The sequence below is a fragment of the Lycorma delicatula genome, chromosome 4, assembly GCF_047948215.1.
Source record: "Lycorma delicatula isolate Av1 chromosome 4, ASM4794821v1, whole genome shotgun sequence".
Classification (NCBI taxonomy): Eukaryota; Metazoa; Arthropoda; class Insecta; order Hemiptera; family Fulgoridae; genus Lycorma; species Lycorma delicatula.
In genome coordinates, this window is record NC_134458.1 from 10,637,887 (window position 1) to 10,653,914 (window position 16,028).

General features: G+C 30.6%; 1 protein-coding gene across 3 annotated transcripts in view; it reads left to right on the top strand.

Moving 5' to 3' along the window:
* The first annotated feature begins 5,223 nt into the window (after positions 1–5,223).
* Positions 5,224–16,028, top strand: part of Arc42 (Activator-recruited cofactor subunit 42) — a 39,788-nt gene continuing 28,983 nt past the window's right edge. The window contains exons 1-2 of one of the 3 annotated variants that reach the window (XM_075362287.1): positions 5,224–5,516; positions 11,237–11,406. In XM_075362287.1, coding sequence (XP_075218402.1) covers positions 5,486–5,516; positions 11,237–11,406 — 201 coding nt within the window. In that variant the 5' untranslated portion in view covers positions 5,224–5,485. Of the gene's footprint in view, positions 5,517–5,857; positions 5,946–11,236; positions 11,407–16,028 lie in introns of those variants that run through there. The other 2 variants (XM_075362286.1, XM_075362288.1) reach the window with 2 other exon arrangements.

Genomic DNA, 16,028 nt, shown 5'->3' on the forward strand with positions numbered 1-16,028 from the left:
CGTTAAATTTTTAGGTTTGTTTTTGATAGCCGTTTTATTTGGGTCAAATACATAAAACAATTGAAAACAAAATGTTTCAAATGTCTAGATATACTGCGAGTCCTTAGCAATTGAGGAGCCGATTGACCATGTATGTTGCGTTTTTATTATTCTTTTGTGCGTTCCCGTTTAGACTATGATTGTGTCACCTACTCTTTAGCGCATCATACCGTGCTTAAGATGCTGAATGCTGAACATCGTTTTTCTCCATTTTGCTTCAGGTACCTTTAGATAACCCTGTTGATTGTGGTGAGCCATCACTTTGGGATAGATGGGACCAGCTGCTAGCTTCTTATTCTGCCCATCTTAAGGACAACCAAGTCACCTGGTTTTTAAAGCAGTTCTCGCAAACCCTCATTTACAACTGCTATGAAGACCATCCATGTTATACGGCACCATTGGGTGTTCATACCCAGCGCTTACTATAACTTCTAACATTTGACACATCTTCTATTTTTCCAACCTATCCCTGTTCATATCCTCCGTAGAGAATCAATCCCATAAATTTTAATTTTGACCTTACCATGTACAATAAAAACTCTACAACTCCGTTTGTCTTTCAGCAAATGTTTTACCAATTTCTATCCAAGACAAACCCAGATGCAGTAGTATATACAGATAGATGGAAACAGAATGATACCGTTGGATACGCATTTGTTGTTAATGACAGAACCTATATGTTTAGTCTACAGTATTACAAGTGTCTTCACTGCTGGACTGTACATAATCAATAAGGTTTTGAATATCATTAAACCAAAATACTGTCATATCCTTATTTGCAGTGACTCTTGTAGTGCACTCCAAGCTTTAGAAGATTTGTATTCTAGACATTCTATTGTCACCGAAGTCTATAATGCAATCGCTGAGTTGAACCATCGCAACACACAAGTGAGTTTCTGCTGGATCCCTAGCCATGTGGGAATTCTGGGTAATGAAGGTGCAGATTCTGCTGTGAAAGACCATATGTAATCAACTGTCCTTCCCCACTCGTGTTACTACTTCCAACTTTATTAATTGTGTAAAACAGACTGTTTGAGCAAAGTGGCAGGGTAACTGGACTGTTACAGTAAATAATAAACTCTGACACATCAAAGATACTGTGTTGCTATAGGACTTCTCATGTAGAAAAATTCACCCAGAGGAAGTGGTCCTCTGCTGTTAGGACACACCAGAGCTACTTACGGGTGTCTGATGTCAGCAGAAAACGCACCAATATGTGTACGATGTGACTGCTGCTTAAGCGTCGCCATTCCTTGTGGATTGCATATGTTATGCAGCCTTACGTTGTAAATTAAAATTACTGAGGAAAATTTGCCACAACCTGGACAATGATAAAAATTTATTAGACTGGGTATTTTTATTTCTACAAAATATCTATATACTTCATGAAATTTAACGTTATTATTCCATTATACCAACAATAAATTTTTGATTTTATTTTGTTATTCGTGTTGTACATATTATTCTAGTGGCAACGTTTTTTAATTATTATTATAGTTTTAATCTCAGTTTCTTAATATTTTTATTTTCCGAGAAGGGACCTTTATACTCCATTTGGATACCTTTAAATTCTATTTATATTTATTTTTAATTTTGTGTTTTATATTTCTTTTATTTTTGCTGCTCTTTTTAAATAAAGTATATGTTATTTTTTTAATATTCTGTCTGTGATATTAGTTAGAAATAATTTTTTATTATGTTAACTGAGATACTAGTTGTGGTACTTTTTCGTTTCTCCATACCCACCACAAAAGTTTGCAAATTTTTCACCTTTAGATATTAATATTACTAATAACCAGGTTGAAGAAATAAAGCAATAACTCAATATAACCATTTGTATTTATTTATTTAAAAATATAATCAAACCAAACCTAACCTACACTCATTTACCTTGACTATTTAACAGTAATGTTATGAGTATTTAAATAATAAATTCAGTAATTATTACAATTATTTATTATTTAAATAATCAAAACATTACTGTTCATTAGTTGAGGTTAGTGAGTGTAGGTTAAGTTTGGTTAGATTATATTTGTAATTTGTATCAATAATTATAAGCAACAATGCTTATACTTTTAATATGTAAAATAAGTTAATGTGGCGAATGTTCAAAATAACCATTATAAAACTGCAAGTTAGTGTGTTATTGAGTTATTTCTCTAACCTGGTTATTGTTAATATCAATATTTCCTGGTATGTTAAGTTATTTCCAGATGAAAAACTTGCAAACTTTTGTGGGGGGAGACACAAAAAAGTACCCTAGTTGACAGTTTTTTGTTTTTAATATTTTAGTTTTTGTTTATGTTTTGTTCAATGTAATAAATGTTTATGTTTTGGCAATGATAACGCTAAAGAATCTCCCCCCCCCCCCTTAAATAAAACCTTCTGCTTCCACTTTATTTTTCCAAAACAAAGTATTGTATGGCAACTTATTTCTTTCTTTAGATTTAGTAAAAATATATTAGACACTACTAGCTTAAAGTTTTACAAAAACATTTTTGCAAGGAGCTTACTGCAATATATATTAAGAAGATCGATAATGAACATTAAGAAAAATCAGTTTCAATTTATTTTGCCAAAGCAAAATTTTATTCCTCTTTCTTCTGAAAATAAAGTAGACTTGTTTTTTCTGGTTAGAACTATTATAAATAATAAAATATTATTAAATGTCATATTTACTGTTACAAAAAAAGATTCCAAAGGGTCATATGCAAGTATATGGTGATGATGTTGACTTCGATCCAGGAGAGCCACCCCACCAAGCTAGTCTAGTGGTTAACTCATGGTTAAATTAGCTGATCATTTCAGAATTAGCTGACTTCGAAGTGGAGAGTTCTAAGGTTCAAATCCTAGTAAAGACAGTTACTTTTATACGGATTTGAATACTAGATCGTGGATACCGATGTTCCTTGGCAGTCAGGTTTCAATTAACCGCACATCTCAGGAACGGTCGACCTGAGACTGTATAAGACTACACTTCATTTACTTCATATGTATCATCCTCTGAAGTAATACCTTACGGTGGTTTCGGTGGCTAAACAGAAAAGAGAGAGAGGCCCAGGAGTGTCAGTTCAGTCTTATTCACTTCTGTTGCATTATTTTTCTTTTCCAGGACGAAGTAAAAAATACTGGTGTTTAATATCAGAAAATACTTCTTCATTGTATTTGTATTATTTAATTAAACATTAAGCTCTGGGAGGCTTATGCATGTATGTAGTAAGAAAATGGGTCCTGAGTCCTGGGATCATTTTCAATCTCTTGAATTCCGTATACATTTAAAAAATTTTTATCATACTTTGTTTACATATTAAATCTTACTTTATTCAATATCTTACAAAAATGTATTTTGGTGATAGTTATGCAACTGTACATTAAGGATATTGACCACTGGTTCCAAGAAATCAGCTTTAATCATATTTATTCCAGTTTATTATTCTAATGGTGATAATTAAACAAAGAAACTGATATTTCATTTTTTTTATCTATGACAGAACAGAGACAGTATGTGTGTTTGGGGTAAGAGTTTGTGTATGTGGGTGTCTGCTACCATTTTCCTCAAAAACTACTGGGCCGATTTTGATGAGGTTTTTGCATTACATAGCTATAACCTCACTGCATTACATAGGTGTCACTTCAGAGCAGGTTTTTAGATTAGTTTAGTGGTTATAAGCTGCCAGGAGGCGCTACAGTAGACATGTTTCTTCAAAATGGCTTTGTGGGTTTTTAATTTATCACTTGTTAATCAACTCTTATGAAAATCTAAGGAGCTGAGTAAAGAGATGTATTGTATAAAATTGTTGATTAATAAATTAGAAATGAACAATGAGTCACTTCTGTCTAAACTTAATTATAGTTTGAAATATTCTAGAATTGAAATTTACTAAAACCTAACATTATAAATATTAATACATCCAAATCTTAAAAAATCTCTATCTTTTTCAATAGTCATGATTAGGTACTGCAGCACAGCTTTTCTATTGACAAATTCTGGAATGATGATGCAAATTTAGAAAAGCCTGATTTTGTATATAGATAGCTATATATTTGGTGATTTATTATTGTTTTTTTTCTATTTAAGTATCATTGTTTCTACATATGGCCTTATATCATTGGTCTTATATCTGGCTCCAGTAACATCAGTAATACAAATACTACTGTATTATACATTAGTGTATTATAACACTACTAGTATATTATAACTCTGAGGCTTTTGTATGTAATTGTGGAGTTTTATATTTCTTGTGTATACTTTACCACCTAGTTGTAACCTAAAGATGAATAATTTATTAATAATGAAATTATTAATAGAGATTTGCACCCGAAATGGATCAGGTGAAGATAATCAAACTTCATCAAGATCAAGATCTTTTTCAAGTTAACATTCAGTTAAGAGGGAAGTATAAACGAGTCATTTTTTTTTTCAATCAGTATTTTAGGGAAAAACCAAGTATTGGTAACTGGTGACATAAATATTGATATCTTAGATGCTGAAAACTTACATCTTAAAAGTAATTTCTTGTACCTTTGTAAGTATTGTGGAATGAATGAATCATTTGTTTAGTTATTAACATTCAGTTTCGTATTAGAAAGTTGAATGTAATCAACATGCAACAATGGTCTAGATTTTACAGAGCAGCTCCTAATTTTAAGTAAAAAAATTAACAAATAAATATTGCGATATTAAAATAAACATACTTTTTCTGTCATACAAACACGATGCAGACAGGAGAGGAAATGCAACCGTCAGGTATATTTATATAACTTATTGCTCCTGACTATTAACACTTTCGAACCATTAAGGTTTCACATAAATTTGGTAGTGATTAGTTAAGCAGACAAGAACTAGAAAAATTAAGGAAACTGTTTGAGTGTAGAAGAAAACCTTTAGAGTAAAAAAAAAAAAATTATTAGACGGGCCCTTCAATTTCATTAATAAAGATTAGATATTAAAGAAAATTTTGAACTAGAATTAAATAATTTAAAGAAGTCTGAACACAAATTAAATAACATAAATAATTACTTTTTCTAAGCAAAGTTAATTTCATGATAAGAAAAAATATAACTTTTGTGTACAGAGTAAATGAGTAAACGAAAAAGAAATAATTCGTATCTCACCCAATTTACTTTTCTCTGTAAGTTCGTTGCTCTGCATGCAACTTTGATTCAACAGCTGTTAGGTGGCGACCTTGCATTAAGTTAATGAATTGTCATTAATATAAGAATTTATGGAACTAAACGTGAACTGTAGATTTTTCAATTTCTGTTCGAAAAAATTTCCGTGCATATTCGTATACGGGATTGATTTCACGTAATTGCATCTTTGCACTGAAACAAATAAAAAAAAATAAAAAATTGATTTTCGTAATAATGGACTTTTTCTCCTACCACTAATTAGTGATCATTTATATTTTCTGAAAGTATTTGTGTTACTGGATCGATTGCATCAATGGCTTTAACTTCTAGAACATTTTCACGAGGTAATTGATTTCATTATGACATTAAGTTCACTCTCCTAGATGTCTTATTTGTCCGCTCAAGAAGTGTAAACATTAATAATTCAGCTATTATCTGACGTGAAATTCAAGTATCACAAATCACTTCATGTTAAGTGGAGTAATAAATATTTGCGGAAGGTACATTTTCTATTCGGTTTCAGAAGATTATTGCCTTTTTAGTTTAGCATCATATGCAAGTATTATGAATAAAATTAGTTCACAATTTGAGTTAACTAAGATACAAAACTAATGTGGTTTGGCAGAGTTTTCGAAGTTAACGTACAACATAACCTTCAATTATGTTAATGATTGTGGCATTTATTAGTATCTCAAATGTGATGCATTCTATGTTTCATTTATTTTTCATCATAATCTTTCTCACTGAAAATGAGAATTTATTTCATCCATATTGTTTGTTAAATTTAGTTACAATGTTGTACATATTATATTTTAGTAATAACAATAGTGTTAGATTAACCTGTAATAAATTGGGATGGATACCATTGACTTACTAAAACTGACAAGTTTTTTCTGACTTTAATCAGCTAGTTATGCTGTAAAATTAATTGTTCTAAAGTTGATTGATCAAGAAACTATTGACAGTATTCATTAAAAACATTGTATCAATTGAAATTGGTGATTTCTCGGGATTAAGTGAACATTCTTATTTTTCTTTTTCAAAATTTCATTGGTTTATTACCAACCACATGCAAATGGTAGAATACAATTGAAATAAGAAAATCATTAAAAAATCTATATCACCAATTTTTTTTTAATAGATTTTTGATGAGTATGTTACACCACTTATTATCTAATAATATAAGGGAAATGAACTGATAGCGTTCTATGAATCCCCAATTAAACATTGTACAAAACACAGTAGAAATGCTATTATTTATTCTTTCCTATCAGGTATCGTGCATTACACCTGCTACACCATCCAAATCTCTAAATTGGTCACCTCTTTTCATTCTTGGGCAATCTAGACCTCTTCTTCGTATAAGTTTATAGTTTTAATAACTTATGAGGAATTCTTTCTGGATACATTCTGTGCAACTCATACTCTTTTATTTTGCTGTTAACACACATTTATTATTAATACAGATATTAATCTTTTCATAGATATCAATGTTGCACTTTCAGGCTGTTTAAACAATTACAACCTGCTGCTGGCCTCACCTCTGCACTGTGTAATCACTTATGGGGAAATATGTTAAAAGTCTATGTGTCAATTCCAAACAACAAACAGAACCAACATAACTATAGAACTTCAAAATTGTATCGTTGCGTAGTCTATTCATCAGTTATTTTTAATTATACCAATCATTTCATTAATCCTATTGAAATTTACTTAATCTGTATAAAATATTTCACTGTAGGACCTGAAAACTAACTACTTGCTTAATACATTATTTATCTGAAACAATCTTGGATCTCACAATTCCATTCATTTTAAAGACCTTAGTTATGTGAAATTAAACGTATTATTAAAGTTTATTTAAGAGGGAACTAAAATGTTTACTATCTTGCATATTTTTCTGTCTTTGTGATTGCATGATGTCTGAAATACAACTAAAAGAATGCTCCTCCCCCCCCCACAAGTTCATAATCATAAAATGGTTAACTGCTCATCAATTAAATTTTTCAAGAACATTTAATTCTTCATATTGGAAAGTGACTTTTTTTTCATCTTGTTGAACTCCCTTTGGTAATGCTACCAAATTAATTTTCTTCTTTTCTATGCATATTTTTTAAATTCCTCTAACCAGCCTTTACTAAACAAAAAAGATATGCTTTAGACCTTCCCTAAGACAAACTAAACCCCACCACCACCATTGCTGTAAAAGTTAATTTAATTGTACCCCATGATTAGAAAAAATAAAAAGTTAAGTTTTACTAGGTTCATGTTAAATGTTTAAAAACATTTACTCAAATTCATCCTGATTCACACACATGGTGTCTGTTAAATTTCACTTTTTATTTCATTTTATTGTAACATTTTATCTGCGTGTGTATATATTAAGCTTTTCTTATGTGTGCACACATATGCACGCACGCATGCACTCAATAATAAGTGGAAACTAAAATAATTTCTCCTCATTTATTTATTCTTAATTGCTTCATATACACAGGTGACACATATTCAGTAAGTAAGACACATTTTTTTTTTTTATTTCTTCATCATGAAACCATACCAATATTATTATTTTAATGAGGCCAGTTGTACAATTCATTTTTGAGACTCATTTTTTGACTTGCCCAAAGATATTCATTTTGGTTTAAGTCTGCGTAGTTGCCTGCCCACAGGAGCACTTTAATGTTTTCTTCTTTAAAGAATTTTTCCACTTTTTTAGCAGTATGGCATGGCATCAGATCTTGATGCCATAAAGCAACGGAGTGGAACACTGCTTTATGAGAATTTATTTTGAAGTTGTGTCACAACTCTTTCCTTCAGAATCCTGATATATCCATCACTTTTCAGCATACCATCTACTGGAAGTAATGAAGAAGAGCCTTCAAATGTGAAACAACCCCAAAACATTTTTTTTTTTGGGATGTTTAACTGATTGTTAGATATGAGCCTGTGATGTATTTTCATCTGATGCTTTTCTAGCATATGGAACCCTTTACCTCTGAACATAAAAATGTGACTCGTCAGAAAACTATGCTCAGCTCCAGTCTTGTTTGGTCCAGGTAGCATGTGCTTCGGCCCACAAGAGCTTTTTATTGTGCATTGCTGGTGTAAAAAGTTGGTTGATGAGCTTTCTGTGTAGCTGCAAGAAGTCAGCATCTAACAGTTGTTACATGTAAATCTGTTTTACTGGTTGCTAATTATTGATATAATTTTGGATCATGCTTGCTTTTTACAGGATTAACTAACCGATCTTGTATTAGAGTAGCTTGTTTTCTTTTACAGCCATATCTGCCTTTCCTTTGAGATGAAAAGGAACCAGTTTCTTTAAATTGTTTTAAAATAGCATTCGCTATCCCTAGTCCAACACCACACTCTGAAGCTATTTGTCATTGTGTCATACTGTTATGCTCAGAAAGAGAAACAATTTTTGAATGCCTTCTTGTAGTTAAGTCCATTATTATATATTCATCAAACAACAATTATGAAAATATGATTTTGTAACAAAAAATGAAATAAACTTTCTCAAAATATTATTTACAATATGAAAATTGCAAAATAAGGAAAGAACAATAACCTCACATTACATGGACAAGTTAAAGAATGGGTTTGGTCAAGCAGTGTAGCCACAACAGAGAAAAAACTTTTTATTCTGTTTATTTTATGTTATATACAGATAAAAGTTGTATTTTAAGCAAAAAATTTGTCATAACTTTGCAAATTTAAATCTTTTAATTTTTTAATAGCTGTTAAAATTAAAATATAACCTTGGCATTTTCCAGATGCATTATAAAAAGGTTAAATTAAACACATTTGATTTTTTTAATTGAATGACAATTCTAGATTGGGTGGTGGCCAAACACAAACGGTGGAAATGAAGCAATGTTCAAAGAGGAATTAGCCTATAGATGCATTGGATTCATAAGTTTTCAGATTCACAGTATTTAATGGTGAAATATGATGTTAATTGTATAAAATGTATTAAAATAATAATTGAACAATTTTAAAAATGGCTTTTTCATGGGTTAAACATTTAAAAAATTTTTTTGGTGGTAGAGGTGGCGGCGGCGGCGGTGTTAATTATTTATAAATCCTTACTGAGAGAGTAATATTGTTTTTGTAGAGGAAAATCATCTCATTTAATTCTGAAATAATTTATTTAAAATATCCTTTAGATTATTATGTAATTTATTAAAAATGGTATTGAATACATAAGTTCCATTCTCCCAGGGGACTGCATTATGCATATCTGAAAAGAAAATAGTTCTGATTTGTGTATCTTTTAATTTAATTGTGATTGTGAGATTCAAGCAGTTTATGATTTTGTCTTTATTGTGATTGGTGGTGAAAGTTATACTTTTGTAAATTTTTTTGGTTTTTGCGAGTATATTGTTTAATTTTCCCATGCAGTATGAGGATTATATCATCTGCAAATCTATGCCAATTTTTTATATGTATCTGTCATTGTTTATGAAGACTTAATTTTTCAATATATTGTAAGAATATTTCTGCAAATATGCCTGGGTTAGGTAAACACATTAGTCCATTAAGTTGTGTGTATAATTTGTGTTAAAGGTGAAGTAATTCTGTTTTGTGGATGTTGTCTATTAATTCAGTGATCAGTTTTTAGTTGTGTTGTATTCTTCAAGTTGGTTGTGTAAGAACACAATTTTATACAACCAACATAAAGTGTAATTATTTTCAGGAATAGTCTTTTTTCTTCAGTGATATGTGTTATAGAATGGTTTTTTATGTTTTGCTAAATTTTTTATAGGATCTTGTTTTAATAATTCTTTGACATTCTGTACAGTGAAATCTTGTATTTTGTTATGGAGTCCTGTGTCAATGATAACTTTTCTGTTTCATTTGTTTTAACAAAGTGATATTTTGTGTGCTTTTAAGGTAGAGGTTTTGTGTTTCAGTATGTGGTTTATGTTATTTAATATTTTTCAAGTCTTTATTAATTGTTTCATGCCCTGGTGATCAGATTCTGATTTTTATAAATTAGTTTTAGTGTCTGCCACAATTTCTTTAATTGTCCTGGTTTTTATTAAATTGTGATTTAGGGTTCTTTGTCAAGTTGTTGGCTTTTTCACTTATGTGAGTGGAACATTTATAAGATTTACAAGGTTGGGATAAATTTGTGTGTATTGATATTGTTTAATGTTGGAGTAATTTGTGTGTGTGATTTTTGGTTTGAAGTTGTTTAATTGAATATTATATTTTGATTACATAATTTATTTTATCTAGTGAGTTATGTGGTGAAAATTTATCCATATGTGTTAATAGTTTCTAAGTTTAGTTTGTAAACTTTCAGGTTAATTAACTTTTTTCTTGAATAAATGTTTTATAAATTGTTTTTATATAAATCTTTTGAGCAATATTTTTTTTGTAACAATTACATTTTAGACAGTATGTGCAAGTATATTAAATAATAAACAGTTAATAATGATCACAAGTTTAGCATGTGATTAAAATGCAACCAGCTTCAGTGCTGGTAGCAGTGGAGGTTAAATTAACCTTCACTTTGTTGACCTTATATACAGTGTGAAAAAAAACCACTGAGTTTTACTATAATTACTATTTTATTACCACAAAATGATTTTTAATTATGGTTTCACTGCTACATATTGTTCGTAACTGCTGAATTTTTAATAGTAGCTCTTGAATAATAGTAAATTTAAATAAAATTAAAAAAAAAAAATCAGAACAAGTGCTGTTTTTATGTGTATTTTAGTCTTGTTTATTTAATGTCTTTCATCTTGAACCACATTACATTAATAACAAATCACTATAGTAAAAGAAAGCCAGCTTTGGCTTATATAACTTTTGAAATTTGGTAAACTTGTGTCCTGTACAAAATTTAATATGTAAATGTAATGGTAAAAATTTATTTCTGTATCTCAAAGCTGATCGTCAAAATATTAAGTTATCTTTCGATTCTTACCCTTTTTTCTATGTTCTGTGTGATAAATATTGATTTCTTCATTCCATTAATTAATTTAAATCTTATTGTTATACTAACAATTTGAAAATATCTTCTGATGACAGTTATTGTGTATGGTTGCAGTAAACCCCATAAAACCAATCTTACTTCAATGGAGTCGATGTATTGCATCTATAAACACCCTCTCAGAAACTCATCAGATGCTTTACAAAACATGCCGTGACTTTGCAGAAGGTGAATTGAAACCCAATGCTGCTAAATTTGATAGAGATCATTTGTATCCTAGCAAACAGGTAACTTACAGTTACTCAGTAACTGTATGAATGTATATTTTATGTACAGTTTTAAAGCTAAATATGTATTATAACAGAAAAATTTGCCATTAATGATGAAAAAAATGTTTGTGTGTGTGTGTGTGTATAAAAATGTAGCTTCACAAAAAATATAGTTAGGAATAATTTATTCATTGAAAATATCAATAAGGGAATTGCTTCTGCCATGGTAAATTTTTCCTTCTTTCTTTACCAATTTCTTATTCTTTACATTTTACTAACAAGTTGGTTTTTATCTGTGCAAATTATAAATCTGATTATCAAACAAAAGGCAAGGTCAACTTAATTTCCATATGACCTGATGATTCCATTCCACCACAACTGGTATATTTGAGGGAGGTTATGTTTCAAAAACAAAATGTAAGGTAAATAGAACAGTCAAAACCTGCTTTAATTATCTGCTCTCTGTATATCGCTAAAGTTACAGTGCGTGTAGTATCCATTTGTCTTATTAGTTTCCTATTGAAAATTTTTTTTTTGTTAATTGCATTAGTAATAAATTTCTTAAAAAAGAACCTTGAAAATAAATAAGAATTAAAGAAATCAATATTTAAAAGTTAATAAATATATATATATATTGTCGCCTAATGGCTTCGACGGCACATGGCACTTACTAACTTTATGGTAGCCCTGAAAAGGGCCGTTTTTGTCATCGATTGGCTTCAACAGCTTGTTGTAATTACTAACCTTATGGTAGCCCCAAGAAGGGCTGTTGTCGTTGAATGGCTTTGATGGCTTGTAATTCATAACCTTGTGGTGGTACTGAAAAGGGCCGATTTTTGCATTAGCTCAGAGAAGAGCTGTTGGGTCCGGAAGCTGGACTCCAGTAAAGCTGGGGAGTTGCAGCTTGTCCATTGAAGACAGACTGGGCTTTCCCTCAGCGGTAGTTGGGTCCCCACTACAGCGTGGCAGTGGTGACCCCCAGAGCCCTGTAGTGTTGGATTGGCATTGGTTGTCCTTCACCGGCACGGCCAAGGCGGTTCTCCTTGAGCGATCGCAGACTGAGCTGGCTACTGCTGCTGAATCCGCCGGCCAAGGTGATTGAAGCTCAGTGAGCTGGAGCAGGAAGGCAGCGTCTGCATCCAGCGGCTCCCTGGGCGGGCTGACCAGGCCTGCTGCTCTGGCGGGATGTTGGCATCCATCGGGAGGTCCCATGTTGAGCTGGCCAGGGAACTTCTGTCTTCTTCCATCTTCTTCTTGGTCTTCTCCAGGTAGTAGTTGACGATGGATTGAAAATTCACTCTCATGCACACTGTATTATTAGAGCCTGAGAGTGGTGAGAGATATGCGTAGTGGGGGTGATGCTTGTATCAGCGCGTCCGTATACTGTGCGCCAGCTCACATCGTTGCTATTGTGTTCGCCTGCCGATATTAAATTAGACATATATGTGGTAACAATATATATATATATATATATATATATATATATATATATATGTGCATAGTTTTTTGGCTAGTAAATTGCACAGTCATTTATTAGAAAGGGTGGTAAAAACTGTTTATATTTTTATTTGCTGCTCTGATAATCAATGAATCTGACTTTTTTTTTCACTAGTTTATGTTTTGAATAAGCTAACCTATCCAAAAATAAAAATAATAATTGGGGTTTTCCCTATTTTCTGTTCACATAAAATAATTCTTTATATAATTTTTACTTTCTTATCTCTCTTGTTTCTACAACAGCATAGCTATAAAGGGAAAGTATAGTGATTTGCTAAAATGTTGGGTATCAGGGTTTTTGCATATGTTAACATTTCAAGACCCCCCCAGTAATCTAAAGAAACACAAAAAAGTTTTAGAAATTTTTAGATGTACATAAGTATATGTGTATGTATGTGCGTTGGCCTATATTTTTATTAATATCTCTGGACTGTTTCAAATAGATTCTCTGAAAATGGCTCAAAAACTTTCCTTATATAGGGGACTGATGACATTTGGTTTTGGGCAAATTAAAAAAAAGGTAGGGGTAGTTTTCACCATTTAAAATTCTTTACTTCTTTTATAGTGATCATAGAAGGTAGAGCTTTGGTACAATGAAAATGCTTATTAAGTTATTTAAAATTTTAATGTTTTAAGTTGACTGGATTTACAGGTCAAGAGATATTCAATATTATTTCTAAACAGTTTTTGCCTAGCTCGAAAACTCATTGAAAAAATGTTGAAATTCAGTCTTTTATATATATGTATATTTTTTAAAGTCAATTTTAAGACTCATATTCCTCTGTACTATTATACAAATATAAATAAATAACTTGATCCACCAAGTACAGATTAAAATTAAATTATTTATACACAATAAGTACTTTCATGATTTTCTCACATCTTCAGTTGATCTTTTCTTTCTTTCTTTTTCCTGTTTAGCCTCCGGTAACTACCGTTCAGATAATACTTCAGAGGATGAATGAGGATGATATGTATGAGTGTAAATGAAGTTTAGTCTTATACATTCTCAGTTCGACCATTCCTGAGATGTGTGGTTAATTGAAACCCAACCACCAAAGAACACCGGTATCCACGATATAGTATTCAAATCCGTGTAAAAATAACTGGTTTTACTAGGACTTGAATGCTGGAACCCTCGACTTCCAAATCAGCTGATTTGGGAAGATGCATTCACCACTAGACCAACTCAGTGGGTATCTTCAGTTGATCTAATCTTTAATTGTTCACGTAAAATTACTTATAATAAATACACAGCATTGACGAAATAAAATCTTGATAAATACAATGAAACAAAATTTGTTAAACTTTAAAAATCAATTCAAATCAGAATGGAATTAAAATTACAAATGTTTTTCCCTTTAAATTTAAAATTTAAAATCAAAATTAAAAGTTAAAGTTAAAAATTAAAAATTCCATATATAAAAATACATCATAAAATATTAATTAAAAGTTAAAATGATAAAATAGAATGAATATGTGGTGTGTGTGGTTTGGCTAGCCAATATTGTATTACTGTCAGTAATATAATATTATAACATATGTATAATATATAGGAATATAATATTGGCTAGCCAAACCACACACACCACATATTCATTATATTTTATCATTTTAACTTTTAATTAATATTTTTATTATTTGATGATGTATTTTTATATATGGAATTTTTAACTTTTAACTTTAGTTTTAACTTTTAATTTTGATTTTAAATCTTAAATTTAAAAGGAGAGAATTTTTTAATTTTAATTCCATTTTGATTTGAATTGATTTTAAAGTTTATGTCCAAGGTTTTAACAAATTTTGTTTTATTCTGTTTATCAAGATTTTATTTTGTTAATGTTGTGTATTTATAATACATAATTTTACATGAACAATTAAAAGATTGGATCAAGTGAAGATGCGAGTGATTGTAATTGTGAAAGTACTCTTGTGAATATAAGGTAAAACTATCATCCTACCTAATTTAATTTTATTCTGTACTTGGTGGAACAAGTTATTTATTATAACTTTGCCTGATTTTTTATCCGTATGGCTAAGGGGGCCAAAATATACCCATTTTTCTTTTTTAGTCTTCTTGAATAACACCAAATCAGGCCAAATTATTGAAGTAAATAATTACTCCAAAGTAATTATTAAAAGTACTTTGTGTACTTAATCATTAAAAAACAAGATGTTGAATGAGTCCTATACGTAAAATATTATTTTTTTTTACTTTAATAGATAGATATTTTTACTTTAATAAATTGATAGATTATACAAACTGGTGTGTAATATTTATGAAAAAGGGGAATTTCCGTCAGACTTCAAAAAAAGTGTTATAGTCATGATACCAAAGAAAGCAGGGGCAGATAAATGTGAAGAATACAGAACAATTAGTTTAACTAGTCATGCATCAAAAATCTTAACTAGAATTCTATACAGAAAAATTGAGAGGAGAGTGGAAGAAGTGTTAGGAGAAGACCAATTTGGTTTCAGGAAAAGTATAGGGACAAGGGAAGCAATTTTAGGCCTCAGATTAATAGTGGAAGGAAGATTAAAGAAAAACAAACCAACATACTTGGCGTTTATAGACCTAGAAAAGGCATTCGATAACGTAGACTGGAATAAAATGTTCAGCATTTTAAAAAAATTAGGGTTCAAATACAGAGATAGAAGAACAATTGCTAACATGTACAGGAACCAAACAGCAACAGTAATAATTGAAGAACATAAGAAAGAAGCCGTAATAAGAAAGGGAGTCCGACAAGGATGTTCCCTATCTCCGTTACTTTTTAATATTTACATGGAACTAGCAGTTAATGATGATAAAGAACAATTTGGATTTGGAGTAACATTACAAGGTGAAAAGATAAAGATGCTATGATTTGCTGATGATATAGTAATTCTAGCCGAGAGTAAAAAGGATTTAGAAGAAACAGTGAACGGCATAGATGAAGTCCTACACAAGAACTATCGCATGAAAATAAACAAGAACAAAACAAAAGTAATGAAATGTAGTAGAAATAACAAAGATGGACCACTGAATGTGAAAATAGGAGGAGAAAAGATTATAGAGGTAGAAGAATTATGTTATTTGGAAAGTAGAATTACTAAAGATGGACGAAGCAGGAGCGATATAAAATGCCGAATAGCACAAGCTA